The sequence below is a fragment of the Leopardus geoffroyi genome, chromosome X, assembly GCF_018350155.1.
Source record: "Leopardus geoffroyi isolate Oge1 chromosome X, O.geoffroyi_Oge1_pat1.0, whole genome shotgun sequence".
Lineage (NCBI taxonomy): Eukaryota > Metazoa > Chordata > Mammalia > Carnivora > Felidae > Leopardus > Leopardus geoffroyi.
This window is the reverse complement of record NC_059343.1, coordinates 165,886-191,697: the sequence shown is the minus strand read 5'-3', so window position 1 is coordinate 191,697 and position 25,812 is coordinate 165,886. Positions and strand designations below refer to the sequence as shown.

Genomic DNA, 25,812 nt, shown 5'->3' with positions numbered 1-25,812 from the left:
CCTCTCCCTCGCTGTCTCCCCTTCCTCTCTTTCTGTCTCCTCTCACTCCATCAGGCCCTCTGGCCCCCGGGCCTTCCCTCCCTCCCTCCCTCTTTCTGTCTCTCCCCCCTCCCTCCCTCCCTCCTGGTCTCCCTCAGTCTCTCCCTCCCTCCCTCCCTCTTCCTTTCTCCCCTCTCTTTGCCCCTCCTTCTCTCACTGCTCCCCTCCCTCCCTCCCTGTCTTCTGTCTCTTTGTCTCTTTGCTCCTGCCTCTCTCCCTCCCTTCCCCTCTGTCCCTTCCTTCCGTGTCTCTCTCTGTCATGAACACCTTTGAAACTTTGAAGAACTGTTTAACTTTCCCTGATATTTATTTACAAGTCAAGAAGTGAGTAAAAGCTTCCTTTTTTTTTTTTTTTTTTTTTTTAATTTATTTGGAATAAAACTTTTGGTTTACGTAGCAAGATTTTCCTGGACCTGCTCAGGTCTGTTTCAGGTTTTACGCACTGGCTCACGCTAATGCTGCTTATACACTTGTAGTTGTGTCACCGCAGAATTTTTATTTATTGATTCATTTGTAGAATTTTTTCAGAGAGAGTCCAGTGGGGGAGGGGCAGAGACAGCGTGGGAATCATAAGCAGGCTGCACCCTCAGCTCTCGCGGGGTCCAGCCCAGGACCCTGGGACCAAGTCCTGAGCTGAAAGCAACAGTCGGACCCTCAACCAGCTGGGCCGCCCCGGCACCCTGCGTCACTGCTCACACGTGAAGGAGAAAGCCTGGAGAGCTTCACGTCAGTGGTGGAGGTTCACAGACCTTGGTGGCTCCGCACGCGGTCCCTGAGCAGTTTCCTGGTTCTTCGGCAGGGGCCGCCGCCGTTGGCTTGGCTGCATGGACACAGCTCCCCAGACTTGGAGACTAAGTGGGTGGCGCCCGGGGGGCTCAGTCGGTGGAGGGTCCGGCCTCGGCTCAGGTGGCGATGTGACAGTCGCGGGGTTCGAGGCCCGCGTCGCGCTGTGTGCTGACGGCTCGGAGCCTGGAGCCGGCTTGGGGTTCTGTGTGTGTATGTCTCTGCCCACCCCCCCCCCCACTCGTGTTCTCTCTTCCTCAGAAATCAACGTTAAAAAACTAAAAAAAAAAAAACAAAAAAAAAACAGGGGCGCCTGGGTGGCTCAGTTGGTTAAGCGTCCGACTTCGGCTCAGGGCATGATCTCACGGTCCGTGAGTTCGAGCCCCACGTCGGGCTCTGTGCTGACCGCTCAGAGCCTGCAGCCTGTTTCAGATTCTCTGTCTCCCTCTGTCTCTGCCCCTCCCTTGTTCATGCTCTATCTCTCTTTGTCTCCAAAATAAATAAACGGTAAAAAAAATAAATAAAAAAAAAAAACAAAGGAAGAAAGGAACACTTTGGCTGTGCTCACCGCCCTCTGCTGGTGCCCTTGGGAGCAGCTCCCTCGGGCCGTTCTGCGTCTGTGGCCAGTGGCCCACGTGTGTGCTCCGCATGGGCTCCAGCCCACCACCCCGCGTGTGCACGGCTGGGCTGTTCCAGCCAGGGAGAGGGCTCCCGCGTGCCGTGGCGAACGCCCTCCGGTCCGCGGCAGTGAAGTGTGGCCACCTCCCCAGCCCAGGGCCGGGGAGGCACATCCACCTTGCGTCCTCGTCCTCGGGGCGCAAGTCACCTGGGGGTTGGGGGCGGCAGGGCAGGGCCCGCTCATGCTCGCTACACAAGTCGCAGCTCTTCCCGAAGGGCTGCAGGGACCCAGGGCAGCGGGGTGAGATCAGCAGGTGTGGCCCCACTGCGCTCTGATCTGTGACTGGTTCCTGGGTCTGGTCGCCCCAGGGGCGCGGGGCTCGCGGGGCCTGCCTGCGAGGGGCACCTGGGTCTGGGGGTGCACGGAGCGGCGCAGGCCCTGTCCTGCGGCCTCACGCACCTGCCCCAGGTCGTGCAGCGCCCGCTTTCCTCTGCTGGTTGGCACACACGGCCCTGGTCGGCCTGTCCCGGGGACCTCAGAGCGCTTGGCGGGGATCCGTGACGTTCAGCAAGCGGGGCAGGTGGATGCACCAGGGCGGACGCACAAGAGGAGGACGCCAGAGGCGGACGTGGCTCCCCAACAGCAGTTGGAACCGGGAGGGGGGCAGGGGTGCTTCGAGACGCGCTCTGCAAGGCTACGGCCCCCCGCCCCACGGCCTCCGTGATGTGACCTGTTGGGAAAGGCGTGTAGGGACCCCGTGTGCATGTAGGGGCACGGTAGGGGTGCGGGTGTCCGGGGGACCCCGCTCCGGGCCCCGTGTGGGTGTCCGGGGGACCCCGTGGTGGGACCGTCCTCTGTGGTTGCCGCCCACAGCGGAACCTCACTCTCAGTTGCATCCGGCTCAGGTCACGATCTCACAGTGCGTGAGCTCGAGCCCCGCGTGGGGCTCTGGTCGACAGCTCAGAATCTGGATCCTGCTTCGGGTTGTGTGTCTCCTCTGTGTCTGCCCCTCCCCTGCTCGTAAGCTTGCCGGCCCTCCCCCCTCTCCATGTCTGTGTGTGTGTGTGTGTGTGTCTCCCCCTCTCTCTCTCAAAAATAAGTAAACTGCGTAAAATTCTGAAAAAGAAGTTACACTGTGTGTTCTACATCACCTACGTCATATTCTACGTGATTTTCCTCGTGCAGGGTGGCGGGAAAGCTATAAACTCCTGCCCCTTTCCCGTGCCCCGTTGGTGAACAGGCGGAGTCACAGGACCCTCTCCCCTTTGTCTTCTGGGCTCCTAAGGGCAGAGACGGGCTGTGGCAGGGCCGGCCGACCCGTGTTTTCGGCTGGATTTCAGGGAGGGCGCAGCCGCTCTGGGCTCCCGGGCACCAGGCAGGGCCGCGGAGCGAGTTTGGAACAGGCTGTCTGGTGTCGGGGACAGGGAGCGCCCGTGCCAGCCCTCCCCGCCAGTGCTCAGGAGCTGGCGGCTCCCCAGGTCACTTCACGTGTCTGCCCGGAGGCTCTGTGCACCCCCACTCCCGGAACCAGCAGGGCTGTCCCCCAGATCTCGCCTTCCCAACCTGTTCGCTCGCCGTGGGACGGGACGGGACGGGGCCGCGCGGGGAGCTGGCTCCCGCCAGGCGCTCCCTGCCGCGCGGCCGGCCACCAGCCACCAGCCACCGGCCCGCGGGGAGGAGCAGCAGGGCGCCCCCTCCCCCTCCCCCTCCCGCGGCCATGTGGCCTCCTCAGCCTGTGGAATGCGGGCAGCCCCGGGCCGGCCCCCAGAGCGCCTGGCCGGCCACGCATGGAGCGCCCTGAGCCCGGCTGCCCAGACCGTCCCGCCGGGCGCAGCCGCTACCCCGAGCCCGCCGGCCCCGACCCGGCCCAGCCCCGAGAGCGAGAGCGAGAGCGAGAGCGCGGCGTGCGGCCCGGCCCCCGGCGGCCCGTGCGAGCCGACATGCGGCTCAGGGAGCTGTCCCTGCGCCAGGACCCCGACCTGAGACAGGAGCTGGCCTCGCTGGCCCGCGGCTGTGACTTCGTGCTGCCCTCCCGCTTCAAGAAGAGGCTGAAGGCCTTCCGGCAGGTGCAGGTGGGGTGCGCCTGGGCCCTCGCCGGGCCCTGCGGACCGGGGCAGGCGGGCCGAGGGCTGGGGGGCCGCGCCGGGGCAGGGGCAGGCGGGCCGAGGGCTGGGGGGCCGCTCCGGGGCAGGGGCAGGCGGGCCGAGGGCTGGGGGGCCGCTCGGGGGCAGGGGCAGGCGGGCCGAGGGCTGGGGGGCCGCTCCGGGGCAGGGGCAGGCGGGCCGAGGGCTGGGGGGCCGCTCCGGGGCAGGGGCAGGCCGGCCGAGGGCTGGGGGGCCGCTCCGGGGCAGGGGCAGGCGGACCGGGGGCTGGGGGGCCGCTCCGGGGCAGGGGCAGGCGGACCGGGGGCTGGGGGGCCGCTCCAGGGCAGGGGCAGGCGGACCGGGGGCTGGGGGGCCGCTCCGGGGCAGGGGCAGGCGGGCCGAGGGCTGGGGGGCCGCTCGGGGGCAGGGGCTGGGGGGCCGCTCCGGGGCAGGGGCAGGCGGGCCGAGGGCTGGGGGGCCGCTCCGGGGCAGGGGCAGGCGGGCCGAGGGCTGGGGGGCCGCTCCGGGGTAGGGGCAGGCCGGCCGAGGGCTGGGGGGCCGCTCCGGGGCAGGGGCAGGCGGGCCGAGGGCTGGGGGGCCGCTCCGGGGCAGGGGCAGGCGGACCGGGGGCTGGGGGGCCGCTCCGGGGCAGGCGGGGTGCGTCTGCGCCCTCGCCGGGCCGCGCGGACCAGGGGCCGTGCAACAGGCGGGGTCTCACCTGCCGTCCCTCGCTCGTGCCTCCCGGCGCGGCCAGAGGTCCCCAGTGCCGGGGGAGCCTTCTTCCCACGGAGCCCCGCCTCGGCCTGCCTGAGGTTGTGTGCTGTCAGTGGCGGGTTGGGTGTGCGCAGCGGGACGCGCACCGGAGCCGGGCTGCCGGGCTGCGTCTGCTCCCGCGGCGGGGAGTGTCGACCCTCTTTCACTCCAGCTGCTGGCTGGCACCCTTCCTGGTGCACACAGGAAACGGCTGGTGACAGGGGAGCTTGGCCTGCCTTGTCCCCAGATCCTGCCCCTCTGTGCTCCGGCCACAGTTCCCTCCCGGGCTCCGGCTCCGGGGAGAGAGTCGCGCCCCGCCCCGGCCAGAGCGGGCGCCGGGCGGGCGTGAGGAACCAGGTGGCTTGGGAACCGCACGATCGTCGCACAGACTCATGGACGCTGCTCGGTGACGCTCGCGGGCGCTCGGACGGGAAGGCCTGTCCTTCTGTCTGTGTGTGCGTGAATCCTGTGAGGGCAGCGCGTCCTTTCCACGTCGGGCTTGCCGGGACCCCCGTGCTCTAACTTGAGGGTGTTTCTGCAGCCTCTCGCCCTGTAGTGCCGGGGGGCGGGAGGCGGCTGTCGGGACCCGCGGGGCTCCGCTCCCCCTCTCTCCCCCCACAGGCCTTGCACCTGGCTTCCTGACACCCCGTGAAACACTCGCGTTTTGCCTGCAGCCGACAAGTTAGCGCCGGGAACGTAGGGTGTGGGGATAAAAATTGACCCCGAATCGCACGGTGCGTTTGGGGAGACAAGGGCCGGCCTTCTGCGGCTGTTGTAACTGGAGTATTCTTTAGGGTCCCGTCTCCGCTGCTACACGACTCCTGGGTTGTCTCTGACCTCCGTGTTCAGGTTCCCAGGTTTTGTCCAGACGCGGTTCACGGTTGCACGCCTGTTCCTTGTGTTTAAGGACAGGGGGTTGGAATCTTTATGACCGCGAAGGTGATTTCCTTTCATGCACCGGGAGACGGACGTTCGGTGGTTAACGTGTCTCACGCGTGGTTCACAAGGGTGTCGGTGGTTTTCGAAGGCGTCACGGTGGTGTGGCGGCGACTGGCTGTGAAGGGCTCAGAGGACACAGTTGTATTAGCGGAGCTGTTGATCTCACGCGCATCAGCGCTGGGGTCTCCTCTAACGGCTAAGTGTTTCACGGTAGAGATGGTCTGTTCGACGGTGTTTTGCAGGGATGACCACGTATATCGGGTAAAGCGGGTGTTCCCCAAGGTGTGTGGGGGTGAATCGGGGTGTCTCTCCTGGGGGGGAGGCGGGGGGTTCTCCAGGCTTCCTTCAGCCCACGGTGTCTCAGTGTGGATGTGGACGTGGCCCTGGGCGGGTCAGCACGTGTCCCTGGTGGACTGGGGCCCTGGGCCTGGTGGGGGCTGTGATGAGGGGAGGGAGGTGCTGTGAGGGGTGGCGCATGGGAGGAAGGGAGAAAGGGGGAGGGTGGACTGCGTGGGGGGCATGGGATGGGGCGATGGCAGAGCCTGTGGGGTAGGGACTAGGGTGGACAGGACAGCCTGGGGGGATGCTGGGAGGCTGGGCGGGGGGGGGGGGGAATGAGACTAGGGGAGACCTGGGGTGTGGGAGGAGGGGAAAGCTGGGGAGAGGAGGTGAGATGAGGGGACAGGTGGGGGAGGGGAGATGAGGGGAGAGGTGGGGAGAGGTGGGGGAGGGGAGATGAGGGGAGAGGTGGGGGAGGGAGAGATTGGGAGAGAGGTGGGGAGGGAGAGGAGATTAGGCGAGAGGTGGGGAGGGGAGAGGAGATTAGGGGGTAGGTGGGGAGGGAGGATGAGATTACAGGAGAGGTGGAGGGGAGGGGAGGTTAGGGGAGAGGTGGGGAAGGGGAGATTAGGACAGCAGTGGGGAGGGGAGGTGAGATTAGGGGAGAGATGGGGAGGGGAGGGGAGATTAGAGGAGAGATGGTAGGGGAGAGGTGGGGGAGGGAGGATGAGATTAGGAGAGAGATGGGGGAGGGGAGGGGAGATTAGGGGAGAGGTGGGGAAGGCGGAGATTAGGACAGCAGTTAGGAGGGGAGGTTAGGGGAAGGGTGGGAGCAGGGAGGGGAGATTAGGGGGAGGTTGGGAAGGGGGAGATTAGGACAGCAGTGGGGAGGGGAGGGGAGATTAGGGGAAAGATGGGGAGAGGAGGGGAGATTAGGGGAGAGATGTTAGGGGAGAGGTGGGGGAGGTTGATGAGATTAGGAGAGAGATGGGGGAGGGGAGGGGAGATTAGGGGAGAGGTGGGCAAGGGGAGATTAGGACAGCAGTGGGGAGGGGAGGTGAGATTAGGGGACAGATGGGGAGGGGAGGGGAGAGATGGGGAGGGGAGAGATGGGGAGGGGAGAGGAGATTAGAGGAGGGAAGGCGAGATTAGGGGAGAGGTGTGGAGGGGGAAGGGAGGGGAGATTAGGGGAGAGGTTGGGGAGGGAAGAGGAGATTTGGGGAGAGGTGGGGAAGAGGAGGATGAGATTAGGGGAGAGAGGGGAGGTTAGTGGATAGATGGGGAGGGGAGGGGAGGTTAGGGGAGAGGTGGGGAGGGGAGAGGAGATTAGGGGAGAGGTGGTGGAGGGAGAATGAGATTAGGAGAGAGATGGGGGAGGGGAGGGGAGAGATGGGGAGGGGAGGGGAGGTTAGGGGAGAGGTGGGGAGGGGAGAGGAGATTAGGGGATAGGTGGGAGAGGGAGAATGAGATTTGGGGAGAGGGAGGGGAGATTAGGGAGGGGAGGGGAGAATAGGGGAGAGGTGGGGAAGGGAGATTAGAGGAGAGTAGTGGAGATTAGGGGAGAGGTGGGGAAGGGAGATTAGAGGAGAGTAGTGGAGATTAGGGAGAGGTGGGGAGCGGAGGGGAGATTAGAGGAGTGGAGGAGATTTAGGGGAGAGGTGGGGAGGGAAAGTGAGATTAGGGGAGAGGTGGAGAGGGGAGATTAGGGGAGACGTCGGGGAGGGGATATTAGGGGTAAGGTGGGGAGGGTGGATGAAATTAGGGGAGATGTCAGGGAGGGGAGATTAGGGGTGAGGTGGGGAGGGGAGGATGAGATTAGGGGAAATGTGGGGGAGGGTGGTGAGATTAGGGTTGAGGGGAGGGGAAATTATTGGAGAGGTGGGGAGGGGAGGGGAGGTTAGGGGAGAGGTGAGGGGGGGAGATTAGTGGAGGGGAGGGGAGGTTAGGGGAGAGGTGGGGGAGTGGAGATTAGGGGAGCAGTGGGGAGGGATGTTAGGGGAAAAGTGGGAAGGGTGGTGAGATTAGGGTTGAGGGAGGGGAGATTATTGGAGAGGTGGGGAGGGGAGGGGAGATTAGGGGAGCGGTGGGGAGGGGAGGTTAAGGGAGAGGTGGGGGCACAGAGAAAGCGGAGGGTGTGGTGGAGAGAGGGACTCGGTGACAGCCGTGCCGCTCGCTCCATGCGCCCCTGGACGGGGGTCCAGAGGGCTGTGTGGACCGTGGCCGCGTGTCCTTGCCCTGAGCTCGCTGTGGCCCTCAGCTGAGTGGCACACATGTGCCTGCCCCCTGCCTGCCCGTCCTCCAGGGGTTCCTCGGGCCTTGTGCACAGCCAGACTCCAGATGCTCCCCTGCGCGTCCCTGGGACGCTCTCCCCGCCCAGGGAGGGTGCCCCTGCCCAATCCAGGACCCGAGCTGTCGTCACCCCCCCCCTCCGTTCAGAATCCCCCCGCCAGCCTGGCCCACTGCTCCTGGGCCCCCGCTGTTCTACGGCGTGGCACCACCCGTCCCGGCCGGCGTCCCCACGGGGTCCTCGCACGGACACACGGGCCCCGCACGGTGCCGCGTGAGACCTCCGGGGTCGCCGTCCCCAGGGACGCCTCATGCGGTGAGCTGATCTCTCCTCCACCTGCTGACGGCTGGCCTCTGTGCTCCTGCCGTCCCGGACACGAGCCGGGCCACAAGCTGAGCAGGGCTACGGTGCCACACGGGGCTTGCCCCCTTGGTGCCTGTTCGCAGGGCCGGGGGTGGACGTGAGCCTCCCCGTGCGCGGCTGTGGGCGCGGCTGGCCCTCCCCTGCCACGCCCTGGCGTCCACGTGGCGGGGTCACGGCCTCGTCCATGTTTTGCCGGCCCCCCGCGTTCCAGGCCCCGTGGGCGTCATGGCTCCAGGCCCCTTGGGAGTTCGGTGTGCAGCCCACCCCCAACTGTGCCCCGACACGGACAGCAGAACCCCCTGACGTGGGGAGAGCGTCACACACCCCGCCCCATGTTGGGGTCACTTCCACTCCTGTTTTAAACTCTGAGCCCGAGTCCCGTTTGCGTCCGGCACGTGGCCTGCAAGTCCTTTCGGTGAGCCCCTGCCAGCTGGCGGGCGGGGGCCGGCTCGTGGCCCGGCCACAGTGTGCGAGGGGGGCGCCGGCTCGCGTGCGCCCCGGGTTAGGGTCCGCCCTGCGGTGCCACGGGGCTGAGCCACCCGTGCCTGGCGTGGCTCAGCCTGCCCTTCTCTCGTGTCCCGTCACCACGGACGTCCCGCCTTCGACCCCTGAGCACCTGAGGCCGGTGGTTGGAGCAGATGCGGCCGCCGAGACACGGCGCCCACGCCTTCCGCGGGAGACGCCGTTGTCCTCCCGACGGGCCGCACGGGCGTCGACAGGGCCCGGGGTGTGCCCCGCGTGGACACGCCTGCCACTGTGTGCGCGCTCGCGGGCAGCCATCCCCTCTGTGGCTCTGGGGCTGCGCGGGGGTCAGTGCCCCGGACGGAAGCAGCTGCGTGGGGAGGCGTCCTCTCTCTCTCTCTCTCTCTCTCTCTCTCTCTCTCTCTCTCTCGCGTGCGCGCTCTCTGACCCTACTCCTTCTTCCTCCCTCTCTCTCCTTTCCTCTCTCCCACTTCTCTCTTTCTCTCTCTCTCTCTCTTGCTCTCTGTCCCTCCCTCCCTCTTCCTCCCTCCCTCTCCCTCCCTCTCTCCCACTTCCCTCTCTCTCCCACTTCTCTCTCTCTCTCTCTCTCTCTCTCTCGCTCTCGCTCTCACTCTCGCTCTCTGTCCCTCCCTCCCTCTCCCTCCCTCACTCTCCCTCCCTCTCTCCCACTTCCCTCTCTCTCCCACTTCTCTCTCTCTCTCTCTCTCTCTCTCTCTCTCTCTGTCTCTCTCTCCCTCCCTCTCCTCCGTCTTTCTCCTTTTCTTCCGCAGACAGCATATCCAGCACGACCGCGGGTGCGCCTCCTTCGGGTCCAGGAGAGGTCTGTCCCACGTGCTGGAGGTCAGGGAAGGCCCCGCACGGTCCCCGCGGAACCCGCTGAGGCCTGCCTCACGGCCGGGGAGGTGGCCGGCTCCCAAGGACGCCCCGTGTGTGGACGGGAATGTGTGTGCGCCAGCTGTGCTGGGCCGCGCTCTATTTATGTCCCGGAGATTAAACTTGTGCATCTCGCGTGTCCGCACGCGGCTGTTTTCTCTCTCCCCGTCCGTCCGTCCGTCCGTCCGGGCTGCTTCTCAGCGGCCCCCGGGGGCACAGAGCTCAGCCTGTGTCCCTGCCAGGCGGCCGCCCGCGTGATGCTCCGGGTCGAGTCGCGGGGGCCTCCGTGACGGCCCCTGTGCGCCGTGGTGTGGTGCCGACGCAGGACGTCCACGCGGGGCCGTGCGGACTTCAGAATCGCAGCCACCGTGGCCTGCGTTCCCACACTTCGAGTCGCGTGCAGCCTGGGCCCTTACGTCGTCGTACGTGCACCTCTGTTGTATTCTAACGTTTACTTATCTTTGAGAGGGCGCGACAGATCGCCAGCTGGGGAGGGGCAGGCGGACAGGGAGACACAGAATCCCCAGCAGGCTCCAGGCTCTGAAGGCCCAGCACGGAGCCCTACGACGCCGCGGGGCTCGAACTCACAGACTGCGAGGTCGTGACCCGAGGCCAAGTCGGAGGCCTGACCGACTGGGCCACCCCGGCCCCCTTACGCACGTCTCTTCTAAACACATGCTGTTTTTAGGTGCGCCTGGGTGGCTCCTTCAGTTGGGCGTCCCTCTCACGGTTTAGGCTCAGGTCGTGACCACACAGGTCGTGAGTTTGTGCCCCTGCATCGGGCTCACTGCTGACCGTTCACAGCCTGCTGGGATTTCCTCCCTCCCTCCTCCCTCCCTCCCTCCCTCCCTCCCTCCCTCCCTCCCTCTCTCTCTGTCTCTCTGCCCCTGCCCTGCTTGCGTGGGCTCTCAAAATAAATGAGGGGACCATGGCACTCCTGGGTGGCTCAGTCGGTTGAGCGTCTCACTTCGACTCAGGTCCTGATCTCACGGTTCGTGGGTTCAAGCCCCGCGTCGGCCTCTGTGCTGACAGCTCGGAGCCTGGAACCTGCTTCGGATTCTATGTCTCCCTCCCTCTCTGACCCTCCCCTGCTCACACTCTGTCTCTGTCTCTCTCTCCCTCCCTCTCTGTTTCTAAGATACACATTAAAGAAATCCTAATAGGTAAATTTTAGATAAAGAGATAGTTTTCTTTGATTTATCCTCCGGGGAATACCTTGTGTCTCTTGTTTTTTCTCGCCCTTTCGTTTGTCTCTGCGTTCACAGCTGACCTTGCCCCCCGCTTGTGCTACAACTGGCACCTGCCTCAGTTTCGCAGGCGCAGAAGTGGCTGAAGGCCTCCCTCGGTGTTTCTGCGCCGTGACCGCAGATGGCTCGTTCTCCTCGGCGCTTTGGGGAGGTGTGGAGTCCTGACGCGATGATGCGTTTCCCCCGGAAGGACGCTGCTGCCTTCAGGCCCTGCCGGTCTCGCACGACTTTACGCTTTGCGCTTGGGGCTGAGGGCTGGGGGCTGCAGGCCGAGCGCAAGGTCCCAGGGGAGGGTCCCCCAGGGCCAGCCCCCGGGGGCCCTCGGTGTCTCGCAGGGTAGAAACGCAGGGTGGGAACGCAGCGTGAGCCCCAGGACGTGAAGACAGTTTGCTGAGTAGCGTGGCTGGCGGAGAAGAGAGGACGGGGCGTCTGGGAAAGTCAGAGACGAGAGGAGGTGTGTGCTCGTGACTTGGGACGGGGGGTCCGTATTGGAACAGGGTCTCGGGGGGCGGGGGGGTGCGGCACCAGGAAGCGGACGAGGGTCCCATCTGGGGCGAGTGTGCAGTGAATGCCGGCGGTGTCCCTCCGTAAGTCACAGCCGGGGGTACCGCCGTCCGCGTGGGCCGAGCTTTGCTCAGAGCTGACGTCCCGGCCGGGGTCTGGGGCCGGGGTGTTGGGTGTGCGTCAGGCGTCGGGGCCGAGGCCATCACGGCCCAAGCGATGCCTTTCTCTGCTTCCCCCTGGGACAGGGCGCAGCTCGTCTGCCCGTTCGTGGGCCAGTGCGGGACGTGCGTGGCCGGGGCCGGGGCCGGGCAGGAGGACGGAACGGCAGGCAGCAGCACGTGGGAGGCCCCCTGGCCTCCCTGCTTGCACACGACGTCAGTCAGCGTGGTTCGCCGACGGGAACCTCCCTCCCTCCTTTTGCCCCTCCTTCCCTCCCTCCTCCCCCTCCCTCCCCATCTCCTTATCTAACCCTCCCTCCTTCCCTCCCTCCTCCCCCTCCCTCCCCCTCTCCTTATCCCCTCCCTCCTTCCCTCCCTCCTCCCCCTCCCTCCCCCTCTCCTTATCCCCTCCCTCCTTCCCTCCCTCCCCCTCTCCTTATCCCCTCCCTCCTTCCCTCCCTCCTCCCCCCTCCCTCCCCCTCTCCTTATCCCCTCCCTCCTTCCCTCCCTCCTCCCCCTCCCTCCCCCTCTCCTTATCCCCTCCCTCCTTCCCTCCCTCCTCCCCTCCCTCCCCCTCTCCTTATCCCCTCCCTCCTTCCCTCCCTCCTCCCCCTCCCTCCTCCCCTTCCCTCCTTCCCCCTCCCTTCCCCTCTCCTTATCCCCTCCCTCCTTCCCTCCCTCCCCCTCTCCTTATCCCCTCCCTCCTTCCCTCCCTCCTCCCCTCCCTCCCCTCTCCTTATCCCCTCCCTCCTTCCCTCCCTCCTCCCCCTCCCTCCTCCCCTTCCCTCCTTCCCCCTCCCTTCCCCTCTCCTTATCCCCTCCCTCCTCCCCCTCCCTCCCCCCTCCTTCCCCCTCCCTCCCCCTCTCCTTATCCCCTCCCTCCTCCCCTCCCTCCCCCTCTCCTTATCCCCTCCCTCCTTCCCTCCCTCCTCCCCCTCCCTCCCCCTCTCCTTATCCCCTCACTCCTCCCCCTCCCTCCTTCCCCTCCCTCCTTCCCCCTCCCTCCCCCTCTCCCTATCCCCTCCCTCCTTCCCTCCCTCCTCCCCTTCCCTCCTTCCCCCTCCCTTCCCCTCTCCTTATCCCCTCCCTCCTTCCCTCCCTCCTCCCCCTCCCTCCCCCTCTCCTTATCCCCTCCCTCCTTCCCTCCCTCCTCCCCTCCCTCCCCCTCTCCTTATCCCCTCCCTCCTTCCCTCCCTCCTCCCCTCCCTCCCCCTCTCCTTATCCCCTCCCTCCTCCCCTCCCTCCTCCCCTCCCTCCCCTCTCCTTATCCCCTCCCTCCTTCCCTCCCTCCTCCCCCTCCCTCCTCCCCTTCCCTCCTTCCCCTTCCCTTCCCCTCTCCTTATCCCCTCCCTCCTCCCCCTCCCTCGCCCCTTCTTCCCCCTCCCTCCCCCTCTCCTTATCCCCTCCCTCCTCCCCCTCCCTCCTTCCTCCTCCCTCCCCCTCTCCTTATCCCCTCGCTCCTTCCCTCCCTCCTTCCCCCTCCCTCCTCCCCCTCCCTCCTTCCCTCCCTCGCCCTCCCTCTTTCTTTCCCTCTCCCTCCCTCTTTCCCTCTCCCTCCCTCCCTCCTTCAGTTCCCTCCCCCGCCCTGCCTCCCTCCCTCCTTCCCCCTCCCTCCCTGCACCACACTCCAATGTTGTCCACCCCCCCCCCTCAACCACACCCTGCTTGCATGCACTGTGTCTGCAGCTCTGTGTAGAGGTTCAGGCTCCTGGAGCACTGAGCTGGCCTGTCCCACCGTGCTAGCCCCCATGGTCCCAGGGCCCCCCTCAGTGACTAAACAGAGGACAAGTCTCAGGAACACGTGCATGTCTGGGACATGAGGCTTCTGAGTGCTGAGGACTGGACAGAAGGGCCTAATGACAGGGACGGTCCTGATGTGTGACTGAGGGCACCGGACTGTCGCTGACGTGTGACTGAGGGGACACAGGGCTGTCCCTCACGTGTGACTGTCCCCGATGGGGTGACAGGGCTCATCCTGACGTGTGACCAAAGAGGACACAGACCGTCCCTGATGTGTGACAGAGGAGGACACGGACTGTCCTGGCACAGGACCAGGGAGGACACAGAGCCATCCCTGACGAGTCACTGAGGAGGACACAGGACCGTCTGTGAGCTGTGACTGAGGAGGACAGAAACCATCCCAGAGGGGTTACTGGGGACCGCAGAGGACGGGCGCCGGACCGAGGGCGTGTCCATTGAGTAGGCAGAGCATGTTGAGCCACGACCGGGGCGGACAGGGACCGTAAGGGGGGGTGACCCGGACGCCGGAGACCGTAGTGGACCCTGACCCGGGAGGGCGGAGACCGTGTTGAGCGGTGACCGGGAAGGAGGGGGACACCAGGGAGGTGGTCGTTGAGCCGGGAGGAGGTCCCGCCGGCGGAGAGAACCACCCCTGGGACGCGGCCCGGGACGTGCCCTGTGCTGTGCCTGCTGGTGCATCTCGTGGTTCACGCCCCGGCGCGTGTGGCCGTGGGCGGCGGTGCGTGTGCAGTGCTCGAGCGTGTGTGTGTCCGCCGCTGGCCGACGGGCTCGCGGCTTCTGGCGGGTCCCGCCGTGGGGCCTGTGCTTGTAGCTCCCTGCGTGGTGGGCCTGCCTGTCCTCCCAGCCGGGGTCCCCCCCTCCTCTCTGTGCCCTGAGCCTCCTGTCCTCCCAGCCGGCCTCCCTCCCTCCTCCTCCCTGTGCCCTGAGCCTCCTGTCCTCACAGCCGGCCTCCCTCCTCCTCTTCCCTGTGCCCCGAGCCTCCCGTCCTCACAGCCAGCCTCCCCCGCTCCTGCCTGTGCCCTGAGCCTCGTGTCCTCGCAGCCGGCCTCCCCCCTGCTCCTTCCTCCTCCTCCAGTTGGTGCCCTGCTTCCTGCAGTGCCTTCCCTCCTCACTCCCTTCCTCCCTCATTGCCTCCCCCCTTCTTGCCCACCTCCCTCACTGCCCCCCCATGCCCTCCCCTCTCACTGCCTGCCCCTGCCTGCCCTCCCCTCACTGCCCTCCCCCTTCACTGCCTCCCCCAGCCTGCCCTCCCCCTCACTGCCTGCCCCTGCCTGCCCTCCTCCCTCACTGCCCTCCCTCTCACTGCCTCCCGCTGCCTGCCCTCCCTCACTGCCCCCACACTGCCCTCCCTCTCAGTGCCTCCCCCTGCCTGCCCTCCCCCTCGCTGCCCCCCTCACTACCTCCCGCTGTCCGCCCTCCCCCTCACTGCCCTCCCCCCCACTGCCTCCCCCTGCCTGCCCTCCCCCCCACTGCCCTCCCTCTCACTACCTCCCCCTGCCTGCCCTCCTCCCTCACTGCCCCCCCACTGCCCTCACTCTCACTGCCTCCCCCTCACTGCCCTCCCCCTTACTGCCCTCCCCCCTCACTGCCTCCCCCTGCCTGCCCTCCCCCTCACTGCCCTCCCTCTCACTGTCTCCCCCTGCCTGCCCTCCCTCCTCACTGCCCTCCCCCCTCACTGCCTCCCCTTGCCTGCCCTCCCCCTCACTGCCCCCCTCACTACCTCCCCCTGCCTGCCCTGCCCCCCACTGCCCTCCCCCTCACTGCCTCCCCGTCTGCCCTCCCCCTCACGACCTCCCCCTGCCTGCCCTCCCCCCCACTGCCTCTCCCTGCCTGCCTTCCCCCTCACTCTCCTCCCCCCTCACTGCCTCCCCCTGCCTGCCCTCCCCCCCACTGCTGTCCCTCTCACTACCTCCCCCTGCCTGCCCTCCCCCCTCACTGCCTCCCCCTGCCTGCCCTCCCCCTCACTGCTGTCCCTCTCACTACCTCCCCCTACCTGCCCTCCCCCCTCACTGCCTCCCCCTGCCTGCCCTCCCCCTCACCGCTGTCCCTCTCACTACCTCCCCCTGCCTGCCCTCCCCCCTCACTGCCCTCCCTGCCGGGACACTGGTCTGCTCCTGCAGCAGCATCAGGTGGCCGCCTCGTGTCCCAGCTCCGCAGAATGCGGAGTCTGGGCAAGACGTGTGCCCGCAGGTTGGACTCTGCTGCCTGGTCTCTGCCAGCCGGGAGGCTGGAGGCGGGGTCGTCGGGGGTCGCGTGCGTCTGTCTGTCCGCAGCCTCGGGCAGGCGTGTGTGGTGGCAGAAGGTGCCACGCGCACTCCTCGTGACAGATGCTGTCGAGCACTGCCGGGGGCCAGCAGCCCGCGGGGACAGGCAGCCAGCTTCGTGAGGGCGGCCGCGAGGGCGCCGTGACGCTCCCCTGCCTTGGCGTCCCCGGACCTGGCTGGCGTGTGGCCCTAGGCCGACCCCGAGCACACGTGTCCTCGGCCGTCAACCCGAGCGATCGTGTCTGCTCGCAGGACTTGAAAACGCAGCCCCGTCTTGCGTGCTAAGTGGTCATCGCAGCCGCCCCACCGGCCACCGGGCCCGTCACCCGGGATGTGCGGACGTCACCACGCTGAGACGCTACGTCACACGTGGCGCCACCTCAGGTCTGCCCAGGGCGGCGGCTTTGGCTCTGCAATGACTCCTGTGCCCGTGACTTTCTGGCGACCAGGACCGTGGGGTTGAGGTTCTGTGTGCGAGGGACCCGCGTGTCGGGGTGGAGGGCGCGTCCTTGTAAGAATGTGTGTGTGTGTGTGTGTGCGCGCGCGCGCGCACATGTGTGTGTGCGAGGGACCCGCGTGTCAGGGTGGAGGGCGCGTCCTTGTACAGGAAGTGAGTGTGTGTCTGTGTGTGTGGGACCCGCGTGTCGGGTGGAGGGCGCGTCCTTGTAAGAATGTGTGTGTGTGTGTGTGTGTGCGCGCGTGTGTGTGCGAGGGACCCGCGTGTCGGGGTGGAGGGCACGTCCTTGTACAGGGTGTGTGTGTGTGTGTGCGCGCGCGCGCGCGAGGGACCCGCGTGTCGGGGTGGAGGGCACGTGCTTGTAAGAATGTGTGTGTGCGCGCGCGCGCGTGTGTGCGAGGGACCCGCGTGTCGGGGTGGAGGGCGCGTCCTTGTACAGGGTGTGTGTGTGTGTATGTGCGCGCGCGTGCAAGGGACCCACGTGTTGGGGTGGAGGGCGTGTCCTTGTACAGGAAGTGTGTGTGTGTCTGTGTGTGAGGGACCCGCGTGTCGGGGTGGAGGGCGCGTCCTTGTACAGGAAGTGTGTGTGTGTGTGTGAGCGCGTGTGTGTGTGCGAGGGACCTGCGTGTCGGGGTGGAGGGCACGTCCTTGTACAGGGTGTGTGTGTGTGTGTGTGTGTGTGTGTGCGCGCGCGCGTGAGGGACCTGCGTGTCGGGGTGGAGGGCGCCTCCCTGTGCAGGAAGCATGTGTGTGGGAACAAGCGCTTACACGCATACGCCGCACACGAAGTTCACCCTTTCCTGGATGCAGCTGTCTGGTCATCTGTGTCCACCTGGCTCATCCCTGGGGACGCGGGGACCGTGGGGCTGGGTCTGAACCCCTGGGGACTGCGGGGGGACCCCAGAGTTGGTGCTGCCCCCACCATGGGCCTGCAGGCCGGGGTTGCCAAGCATCCATGCCGGTCAGCCCGGGCCTCACCGGTTCCCGTCCTGGGGTCCTGAGGAGCCACCTGCAACGCAGGGGTGAAGGCGGCTACGTGGGGAGGACTGGCGCTCCCTGTCGCGTTGTGTGACCCGTAGGGATTGTGTGCGGTGCTGTGTGCACGTCGGGTCTGTGGAGCTCGGTGCACTTCGTTAGAGCCACTGGCTCCGCTCGTCGCGTTAGCTGAGGCCACGCACGTTTCCCGGTCCTCACGGGCTTGCCGTCTGCTTTGTCTCAGGTTCAGACAAAGAAGGAGGAGCCCCTGCCACCCGCCAGCAGCGAAAGCATCCCCGCGTTCTACTTCCCTCGCGGCCGTCCCCGGGACACCGTGAACGTAGACGCGGTCATCGCCAAGATCGAGCGGACTTTCGCCCAGTTTCCGCACGAGAGGGCCACCGTGGAGGACATGGGCCGCGTGGCCAAGGTGGGTGCCCCTGCGTGAGAGCGGCACACGTTCCTCAGCCCCTCCGCGGGCTCGCGGGCTCGCGGCTCGGGGTCCTGCTTACGCACGTCGTCGGAACGGTAGTCCCGGACGCGGGAGAACCCAGGTGTGTGTGGATGCCCTCCCGGGGTCAGCGGGTGTGAACGTGTGCACGTCTTAGGGGACCCGGCGCCTAGAGGCCCTGCGCACGCCTTCCCCGGCCCCTGCGACCCCGTGTCTCTCCCTGTCCAGGGTGCCGTTCCTGTGAGCGGGTGGCACCGGCCCACGGTCCACGTTTGCGCCCCGTGGAGTGAGGTGGTGGCTCGGCCGAGCTGCCGCCGCCTTGTGTGCGCTTCTGCGGCCCCGTGTGTCCGCACACGGTGCGTTCCAGGAGCGTTGATGCGTGCAGACGTGACCCGGCCGGGTCGAGGGTCGCCGCACACCCTACACCTCTCTCCCGGACTTGCGTGGCTGGGGTCACGTGGGAACACCGCCCGATGCTTGTGGAGCCACGAAACCTCTCCCGGACCGCCTGCACGGTTTCGTGGCACCCAGCGGTGTGTGCGGTTCCCGTGCCGCAGCGTGAGCCGTCTCTCTGATCGCAGACGTGCGTGCGCTGGGGCCTGGTTGTGGGTCTGGCTTGCACTTTTCCCCGAGGACTGACGACCGCAACCGTGTTTCACGCGTGTGTTGGCCGTATGGACACCTCTGGACCCACGCGTGTCTACGGCCTTTGCCCCGTGTCTCAAGTGGTTGTCGTTTCAGCGTGACTATCAAGAGCCTCTGTGTCCAGACACGCGTCCCTCATCACTTACGTGGCGTAGACGTGTTTCCTCCTGTTCCCTCGCTGCATATTCCCCTCCTAGGTCATGTCCTGTGCCACACAGAAAGCCTTTCGTGTTGGTGAATTTCATTTTATGTACTTTTTCCTTCATCGCTCGTGCTTTTTGGGTCCTAGCCAAGAATTTATTGCCCAATCTCAGTCGTGAAGGTTTTTTGCTTATATTCGTATGAGTGTTACGGTTTTACTACTTATGGATGTATCTTGAGTTTTGTATACAGTGATATCGGGGCACAACTTCATCTTTTTTTGTTTTTTTTTAATTTTATTTCTAAGTAACATCTACCCCCGGTGTGGGGCTCGGATGCACGACCCCGAGACCAAGAGTTCCACAGTGCACCGACTGAGCCAGCCGGGCACCCACAAATGTCATCTCTGTGTGTGTCCAAATCCAGGGGTCCCTTCGCCACTGCTGGAGGAGACCCTTCCTTCCCCGTTGACTGGTCTCGTCTCCCTCATTGGAAATCAGTGCATCGTCACATGCGGGTTGATTAGCGGGCGCTGATCCTGTCCCGTGGCCCTGTGTTTCTGTTTTCGTGCCAGAACCACACTGTCTAGGTTGTTGCTTTGTCGTAGGTCTCTGAACAGGGCCGCATATCACATCCGAGTCTTCTCGTTCACGATGTTTCAGGCGGCGCGAGGCTCTGTGTGAATTTCAGGACCGGCCTCTCGGTTTCTACAAAGATGCCAGCAGGCATCTGACGAGGGTCGCTGGGAATCTGTACGTCGTCTCGGGAAGTGTTGGCGCTCCGGTCTACGAACAGAGGTTGTCCCTCTGTTTCATTTACATCTTTACCTTTTTTTAGAAACGTTTGGTGGTTTTCAAGTGTCCCTTGCACATCTGTTATTACATTTTTTCTGGAGCACGTTACTGTTTTTGACACTCGTATGACTGGAATTGTTTTCTAAATGTTCACGTTGCTCGTTGCAAGCGTGTAGAAATGGAGTTGATTACTGTGCATCGATCTTGTGTCCCGCACCCTTATAGGCTCACGGATTAGTTCCATTGCTGCTTTGGCATAGTCACCAGGGTTTCGCATACGCACGATCGCGTCCTTCACACGTACAAGTAGTTTGACTTCTTCCTTCCCGGTGTGGATGTGGCCCGTTTCTTCGGGTGTCCGACTGCTGTGTGAGCACATCCCATGTGGCACCAGAGACCAGCGGAATCGTGGGCAGTCCTCTTGGTTTAGAGGGGCAAATATCCGCTCTTCCAGCAGCATCAGGCCCGACTTTGGTCGTGGGGTTCTCACAGGTACCGCTGTCAGGCTGAGGATGTTTGTTGCCACCACTGGTGTGTGGTGTTTATTTGGAAAGGATGTTGAATTCCTCACATGCATTTTCTGAATGTGCTAAGACGGTTCTTGTGCTGAGACCGTGTATTCCGTGAGCTGATTTTTCCGTGGTTAAACCAACCTTGCATTCCTGGGGTGCTTCCCACTCGGTCTGGGTGCGTAGTCCTCTTTATACATTGCTGGATTCTGTTTGCTCGTATTTTGTCGTTGATCTTGGTTTATTTATATTCGTAGGTGGTCCTGTTTGTACTTTTCTCGTGATTCCTTTGTGTGGTTTCGACGTTTGGGTTACACTTGTGTGAGAGGATCAGTTGGGGATTGGCTTTTTATGTTTTTTAAACTAAAAAAAATTTTTTTTAAGTGTGTTTACTTTGAGAGAGACAGAACGTGAGTCGGGGAGGGGTAGAGAGAGAGAGAATCCCGAGCAGGCTCCACACTGTCAGCACGGGACCCGACATGGGACTTGAACTCTCGAAAGTGCGAGGTCATGACCTGAGGCGATTGGCTTCTGAAAACATTGGTAAAACCATGTGCTTCTGAGGTCCAGACCAAAGAGCCAGACGTATGCAGGAGGTACAGATTCTGTCCATGCGTCTTCACCTCTGTGGTCTTCCGGCACCCAGAACGAGCAGCGTTCACGGCGTTGGTTTACCTGCTGCTTGTTTCGTGTTCCGATGTTCGGCACATCTCTACGCCTAGGCGCGCGTGCCGTGAAAGACGTACGTACGTGAGAGAGTTCACACGTGTCTAATTTCATACCTTTCTCAGGTACACAGCACGGTGTCGTGCACGAGGGTGTTTCCTCGCCGAACGTTGTGTTGGCGCTCGCGGCTCGTCCGTCCAGGCGGTTCTTGCTCTGCCCGTAGCGTGGGACCACGGACACATCCCCGACCATGCGAGCCAAAGCCAGGCAGTGCCGTCTGGCGGAAGTGACACGCGCGCTGGGACCGTTCAGACCTGCCTGTCAAGGCGTGGAAACCTCGCTTACGGGGCACCGTAAGCGTGTTGGGAAACGGAGACGATCGCGAGACCAGTACTCCGCGTCCCGGGACTGAACGCGTTAGAAACGCTGTGAACGCCGAAGTGTTTAATTACCTGGCAAAACCCTAACGAGCACCCTCGAGCACGGCGCGTCCCCGTGTCACATGGCGTGTGGTGCAGAGTGAGCGCCTCGTCTCTGCCTCGGCCCGTTGTCTTGCCTCACTCCACTCTGCTTCCAACATCGAAGCTTTGCGCTTCCCGCGTCGTGAAACCTCTGAGACTTCCCTTCGCGCGGAGTTGGTCTCTGGGACGCGTCCGAGTTTTCCAGCGCAGGCTCGCCTGTGTCGATCGCCGGCCCTCGCCGAGCTCCCCGGCTGCACACCAGGGCTCCTCGCCCCGCGGCAGTGGCCGGGCGCCTGCGGTCAGCGTCTCTGCCGGCGTCCGTCCCGTCCTGCCCAAGCCCCGCCCGCCCCGTCCCCTTCCTTCCGGAACTCGGCGAACAAGCCGCCCGATCCGTGGCTGCGGCAGGAGCCTGTGTGAACGTGTGTGTGAGTCGCTGGGCTTGACTCGAGCTGAGCTCTGTCGGCCCGCTGGCTGGTGAAGAAGTCGGTGTCGGTGGTAAGAAGCAGACCTTCACGTCGTCCCCGGAGCCCCCGCGGGAAGCAGGGGGGCCAGGCGCGATGCCCTGGACTTGGTGCCCCGCGAGGACTGCACCCCTTCTTCCTGCGCACGTGTAGCACTCAGCCGCGGGCACAAGCCGCCGTCTGCGTTCACCGGCCCCCTCGTCGCAGGGACACACACAGGGGCCGCTGGCCGTTGCGGTGACCCTGCGATGGGCACCACGTGTGTGCGTCATTTCACGTCGTCCGTGTGCTTGGGACAAGCAGGGGTGAGCAGGCCGGGCTGCAGACGCGTGTTGTCACGAGGCTCGGGTGGCGGATGTCTGACACCTGGCGTCGGATGCGCAGGAAGTGGCGTTGCGGGGCCCGGCCGGCGTGCGTGTCTCCTGACTCGCGGACGTTTTGTCTGGGGCGCTTCAGCGACGGCGGTTCAGCGAGACGTGCGCGTGGTCCCCCCTTGTGTGGTGGGTCTGGCCCCGTTTGGGGTTCGCGGGTCTCCGCCTTGACAAGTGTTCTCCTTCCGTCGTCACGCCCCTCGCTGCCTCCTCTGGACCATGTGGGAACCTGGGGTCGTGTGTCCCCTCGCGTGGCCCAGAGCCCGTCCTCGAGGGCACAGGCTTTAAACGCGAGAGCGTCGTTCTCTCCTAGTGTCTCGTGGGCGGCATCAGTCTGTGCGTGGTCTTGATTTCTGGACTCGGTTCTCCTCACGCGTGCTGTGTCTGCGGTGCTCCCTTGCGTAGCGCATGCATGTGTTGCTTCAAACCTTTTCTCATCTCGTTTCGTTTTTTAGAGTCTTTATCGAGTCAGCACGTATGAGCCCCTGCTCTGGGCTGTTCATTTCTGCCTCCTTTCCTGACTGGGAGACGAACTTACGGTTTCCCGTGAACGTCCACCAGCCTCCTGGATGACTGCTTTATGTTTTCGTGTCCTCTTTGCTCCCTTCTTCCAGAATAAACCTGGGTTTGTGTGCGTGCACGCATGCGTGTGCAAGACGCGGGCACACGTGTGCACGTGTCAGGGAGCAGACACTCAGACCTGAGCTGCGGGTGACCGGTCTGACCAGAAACGGCGTCAGCGCTGTGCACAGTGGCGGTTCACAGCGCGTCTCCGACCACGGTGCTCGAGCGCCAGCTCTCCCGTGACCCCCGCCAGCGCCTGCTTTCCGCACTTCCTATCTTCAGCCGTTGTGGTGCGTGTGCGCGTGAACTTGCCGCAGCTCTGTTTTCATGTCCTCACGATCCGTGCGTTGAAGACCTTCTCTTGCGTTTATCTGTGTCAGTGCACTGTCGTTTCCCTGCTTGGCAGTTTCCTGGAGGTGTCACTGAGCGCCCTGCACACGGCCTGAGGAGCTCGGACACGCGTGTATCCACCCTGGCGCACCTGAACAACAGCATGACCTTGTTTCCAGGCCCCAGTCCCATGTGAGCGGCCCCACCCCGTGACATAATGACGACCAAGGGCCCACCCGCTCACAGCCCTGCCCTGGGGCTCGTACATCCGCGTAGGAATTCTGGGGACACGCACGTTCCCGGCTCAGCACCGTTGTGATGGGTGTGTAGGCAGGGCTCACGGTTGGCCGCTTAACGGTTTCCTCTTGACTGACGGCAGCCGTCATCTTACCTCGCGTTCCTTTCTAACTGTGCGTCCCTGACGACATCCCTGCTCGTGTTATTCGTGCATCTTAACTGGGCCGTCCTCTTCCCACGGAGTCGTGCGGTGGCATGGACAGCGTGGATGCGGGCGCTCGGGACTGGGCCGTCCTCTTCCCACAGAGGCGCGCGGTGGCATGGACGGTGTGGACACGGGCGCTCGGGACTGGGCCGTCCTCTTCCCACGGAGTCGCGTGGTGTCATGGACAGCGTGGACGTGGGCACTTGGGACTGGGTCGTCCTCTTCCCACGGAGTTGCACAGTGTCATAGACGGCGTGGACGTGGGCGCTCGGGACCGGGCCGTCCTCTTCCCGTGGAGTCGTGCGGTGTCGTGGACGGGGTACTTCTAGGCTCCCGGTCGGGTGGGTATGTGGAAGCGGTGAGCCCGCCCATCCCGTGCCGGTGTGGGCTGTGGTCTCTGTGATGCAGGGTGCTGGGGGCAGGTCCCTACAGACTCCCCCCCACCCCTGCCGTCACTCAGGGGGCCCCTGTCCGTCCGTCCGTGCCCCCGGCCTTCACCGTGCACGGTCACGACGTGGCGCTGACGTCTGGGCAGCGCTGTCCTGCCCGTGTTGATGTGCTGGTGCGGCTCTTCATCTGTAGCCGTGGACTCGGACCGGTGGCCATCCCATGGTGGCAGCAGCCGTGATAAACCCCGGTTCGTCAAAAACGCCATCGTCTCCGCTTTACGTGCCCTCGGGTTCCGGCTTCTAGTGGCTCGCGGGGGCTTAAATCTCATCTCGGTTCACGACTGGGGTCTCCTGCCGTCCGTCCCTGGAATTTCTGGTCTGCTTTGTTGTCGGGCTGGCCTCATCCGCTTTCTCGGGAAGCGCTCCTTGCCAGTCTGTGTTCCGGAACTGTGTGTTTGGAATCGGTTTCGCTCCCTGAATATTCTGCACGAGACCCACTTTTGGGGTCACCCTTGTTTCTTTCTGGGAAGGTTATGTTCAATTCCTCACCACAGTTTCCTTCCTCTGTGTGCTTAGTAGACCGAGGACGTTGACGTGTCCTCACGTGAAACTTGAGGGTGTGTGTCCCACGTGTCCATGAAGGCGCGGCAGGTGCTAAGCTGGCTGGGCTAAGACCCAGCGTGTCAGAAGCCGTAGTGCGCCCGCCCTGGCACGTGCAGTCCAGCACGTGTGTCTCCCAGGTGCGTGCTGAACCACGTCGGCCACACGGCCTGGTTTTCCTGATCTTTTCCCAGGACTCCCATTCCGCTTCCGGGGTTGTTTTTGTGGCCACGTTCGGCCACACTGGCTTCCGGCCTTCTCGGGATGGCTCCCTGCCCTCGGCTCCCTCCAGGATCGCCGTGTTCTCGCCGCTTCGTGCACAAGGCTGCTCTGGCCTGCCGTGGCCGTACCGACGTTCGTGTGCGGTGCCGTGAGCTTCCTCGTAGACACGGCTTTACAGGCGTCTCGCGCATCAGTGTGCCGTACGTCTCTTTCTTTCTCATCCGGCATGAACTAGCTTGCACTGTGTGTTCCAGTCCGTTCCGGGGCCGCCTCGTGGGGGTAACAGAGACCCCAGGGTGAGGGGCCGAGGGCCCCAGGGCCGCCCACTTCACCCGCCCGGCACAGATCCCAGGTTGACTCCTGCGCTGAGCAACCAGCTGTAGACCCGGGGGTTCCCACGGCCCCTCCCTGCGGGAGGGTGAAGCTGCACAGACGGCGGAAGCGGCCCAGCGGGTGAGCGCTGGGAGCCCCCGTGCCCGCATGTCTTCACCACCCAGCAGCTGCCCAGCCATCACCTTCACTTCCACGGAGGCTTCCGGCATCGCTGGGACGCATCCTGCCCCCATGTCCAGGCGCGCTCCCCCCAGGGGATGACGTGGGGCCGAACGGCCCAGGTGTCTCACATTGGCTCAGCCTTCCTGCTGTCCGGCCCCCCCCTCAGGGCCACCTGCAAACAACAGGCGCGCCCGTCGGCCGGGACGCCCCAAGGCACGTAGGAGCGGTGCGCCAGCAGCGACAGCCAAGCACCCGGCATCGGCGTGGACAGTGCATCTGGCACCCTGTGCCGTGGGGATTGACCGAGGTTCCGGACGCGCTGTGCCGGGAGCCGGGGCGCAGACCGGTCCTGGTCCGTGACTTCACGCTCGCCCCAGCAGGGCCGTGTCTCACAAGCAGGATGCTGAGTGGAAGCCAGGCCGAAAGGCCACAGGTGGCGTGGTCCCATGTCTAGCACGTTCCACGAAAGGGACGCAGAGTGGGGCTGGCTGGGTGTGGGCGGGGAATGCCACATTGGCCACGGCCCGGCTCTTCGGACTGCGGGGACAGACACGTCACCGGCCATCTGCGTGCAGCCTACCACGGTGAATCTTCACGCGCGTGTGTTTGTACGAAGCTGATAAGACGCACAGGTCTCCTTACGTGACGTGTCTTCTTTTTTGGACTTGTTCATAAGCTGGTTTTCTGTTGGTGGCGTCGTACAGGTGACGGCTGCCGTTCGTTTCAGAAAGTTAACAGAGCGTCCTGAGGGGCGGTGTCGGCCGCGGCCAGCGCCTGAGGGCCAACCTTCTGGCTGCGGGGCTGGTTGGCAGCAGGACAGGCCGGCACGACCTGGGAACGCGTGCGCGGAGGGCCCCCCTCACAGGAGAGCGCAGAGTTTCGTGGGCGCGGACCGCCTCGTGGACGGACTCACGGAGCCGGGAGACGCCTCGGGGCCGTCAGCCCCGGTCCCGACTGCCGCGAATGTCCCCACATCCACGTGGCCACCCAGAGCGAGCCTCCAGATGTTCCTGGCACCACGGACAGTTTCCCTCCGGCCGCTCCCTGTCAGCCCTCCAGCCCTCTTCTGGACGGTCTCCTCCATCACCTGTCGTGACTCGGGCGGGCCTGCGTCCCCTCCTTGCGACATCACTTCCGTGCGATGTCGCCTGCGTGCGATGTCGCCTGCGTGCGATGTCACCTCCGTGCGATGTCACCTCCGTGCGACGTCACCTCCGTGCGATGTCGCCTCCATGCAATGCCTCGACACTTGCACCAGGCAGTGTTGGCTCGGGGTACCCAAAACCCATCACCCAAAAGTGTGGTTCCCGCGCTCTCCTCCGCGATCCGGCTCCAAGGCAGCACCCCCAAGGGGGTGGGTGGGCACAGCGTTCGTGCAGGGCCCTGCTCGCGGACACCTGGCC

The 25,812-nt window shown here is 64.6% G+C and overlaps 1 protein-coding gene across 1 annotated transcript in view; it reads left to right on the top strand.

Moving 5' to 3' along the window:
* The first annotated feature begins 2,539 nt into the window (after window positions 1–2,539).
* Window positions 2,540–25,812, top strand: part of LOC123594899 (serine/threonine-protein phosphatase 2A regulatory subunit B'' subunit beta-like) — a 40,233-nt gene continuing 16,960 nt past the window's right edge. Inside the window, 2 exon segments of the mRNA XM_045471908.1 lie at window positions 2,540–3,513; window positions 17,113–17,298. Coding sequence (XP_045327864.1) covers window positions 3,229–3,513; window positions 17,113–17,298 — 471 coding nt within the window. The 5' untranslated portion in view covers window positions 2,540–3,228.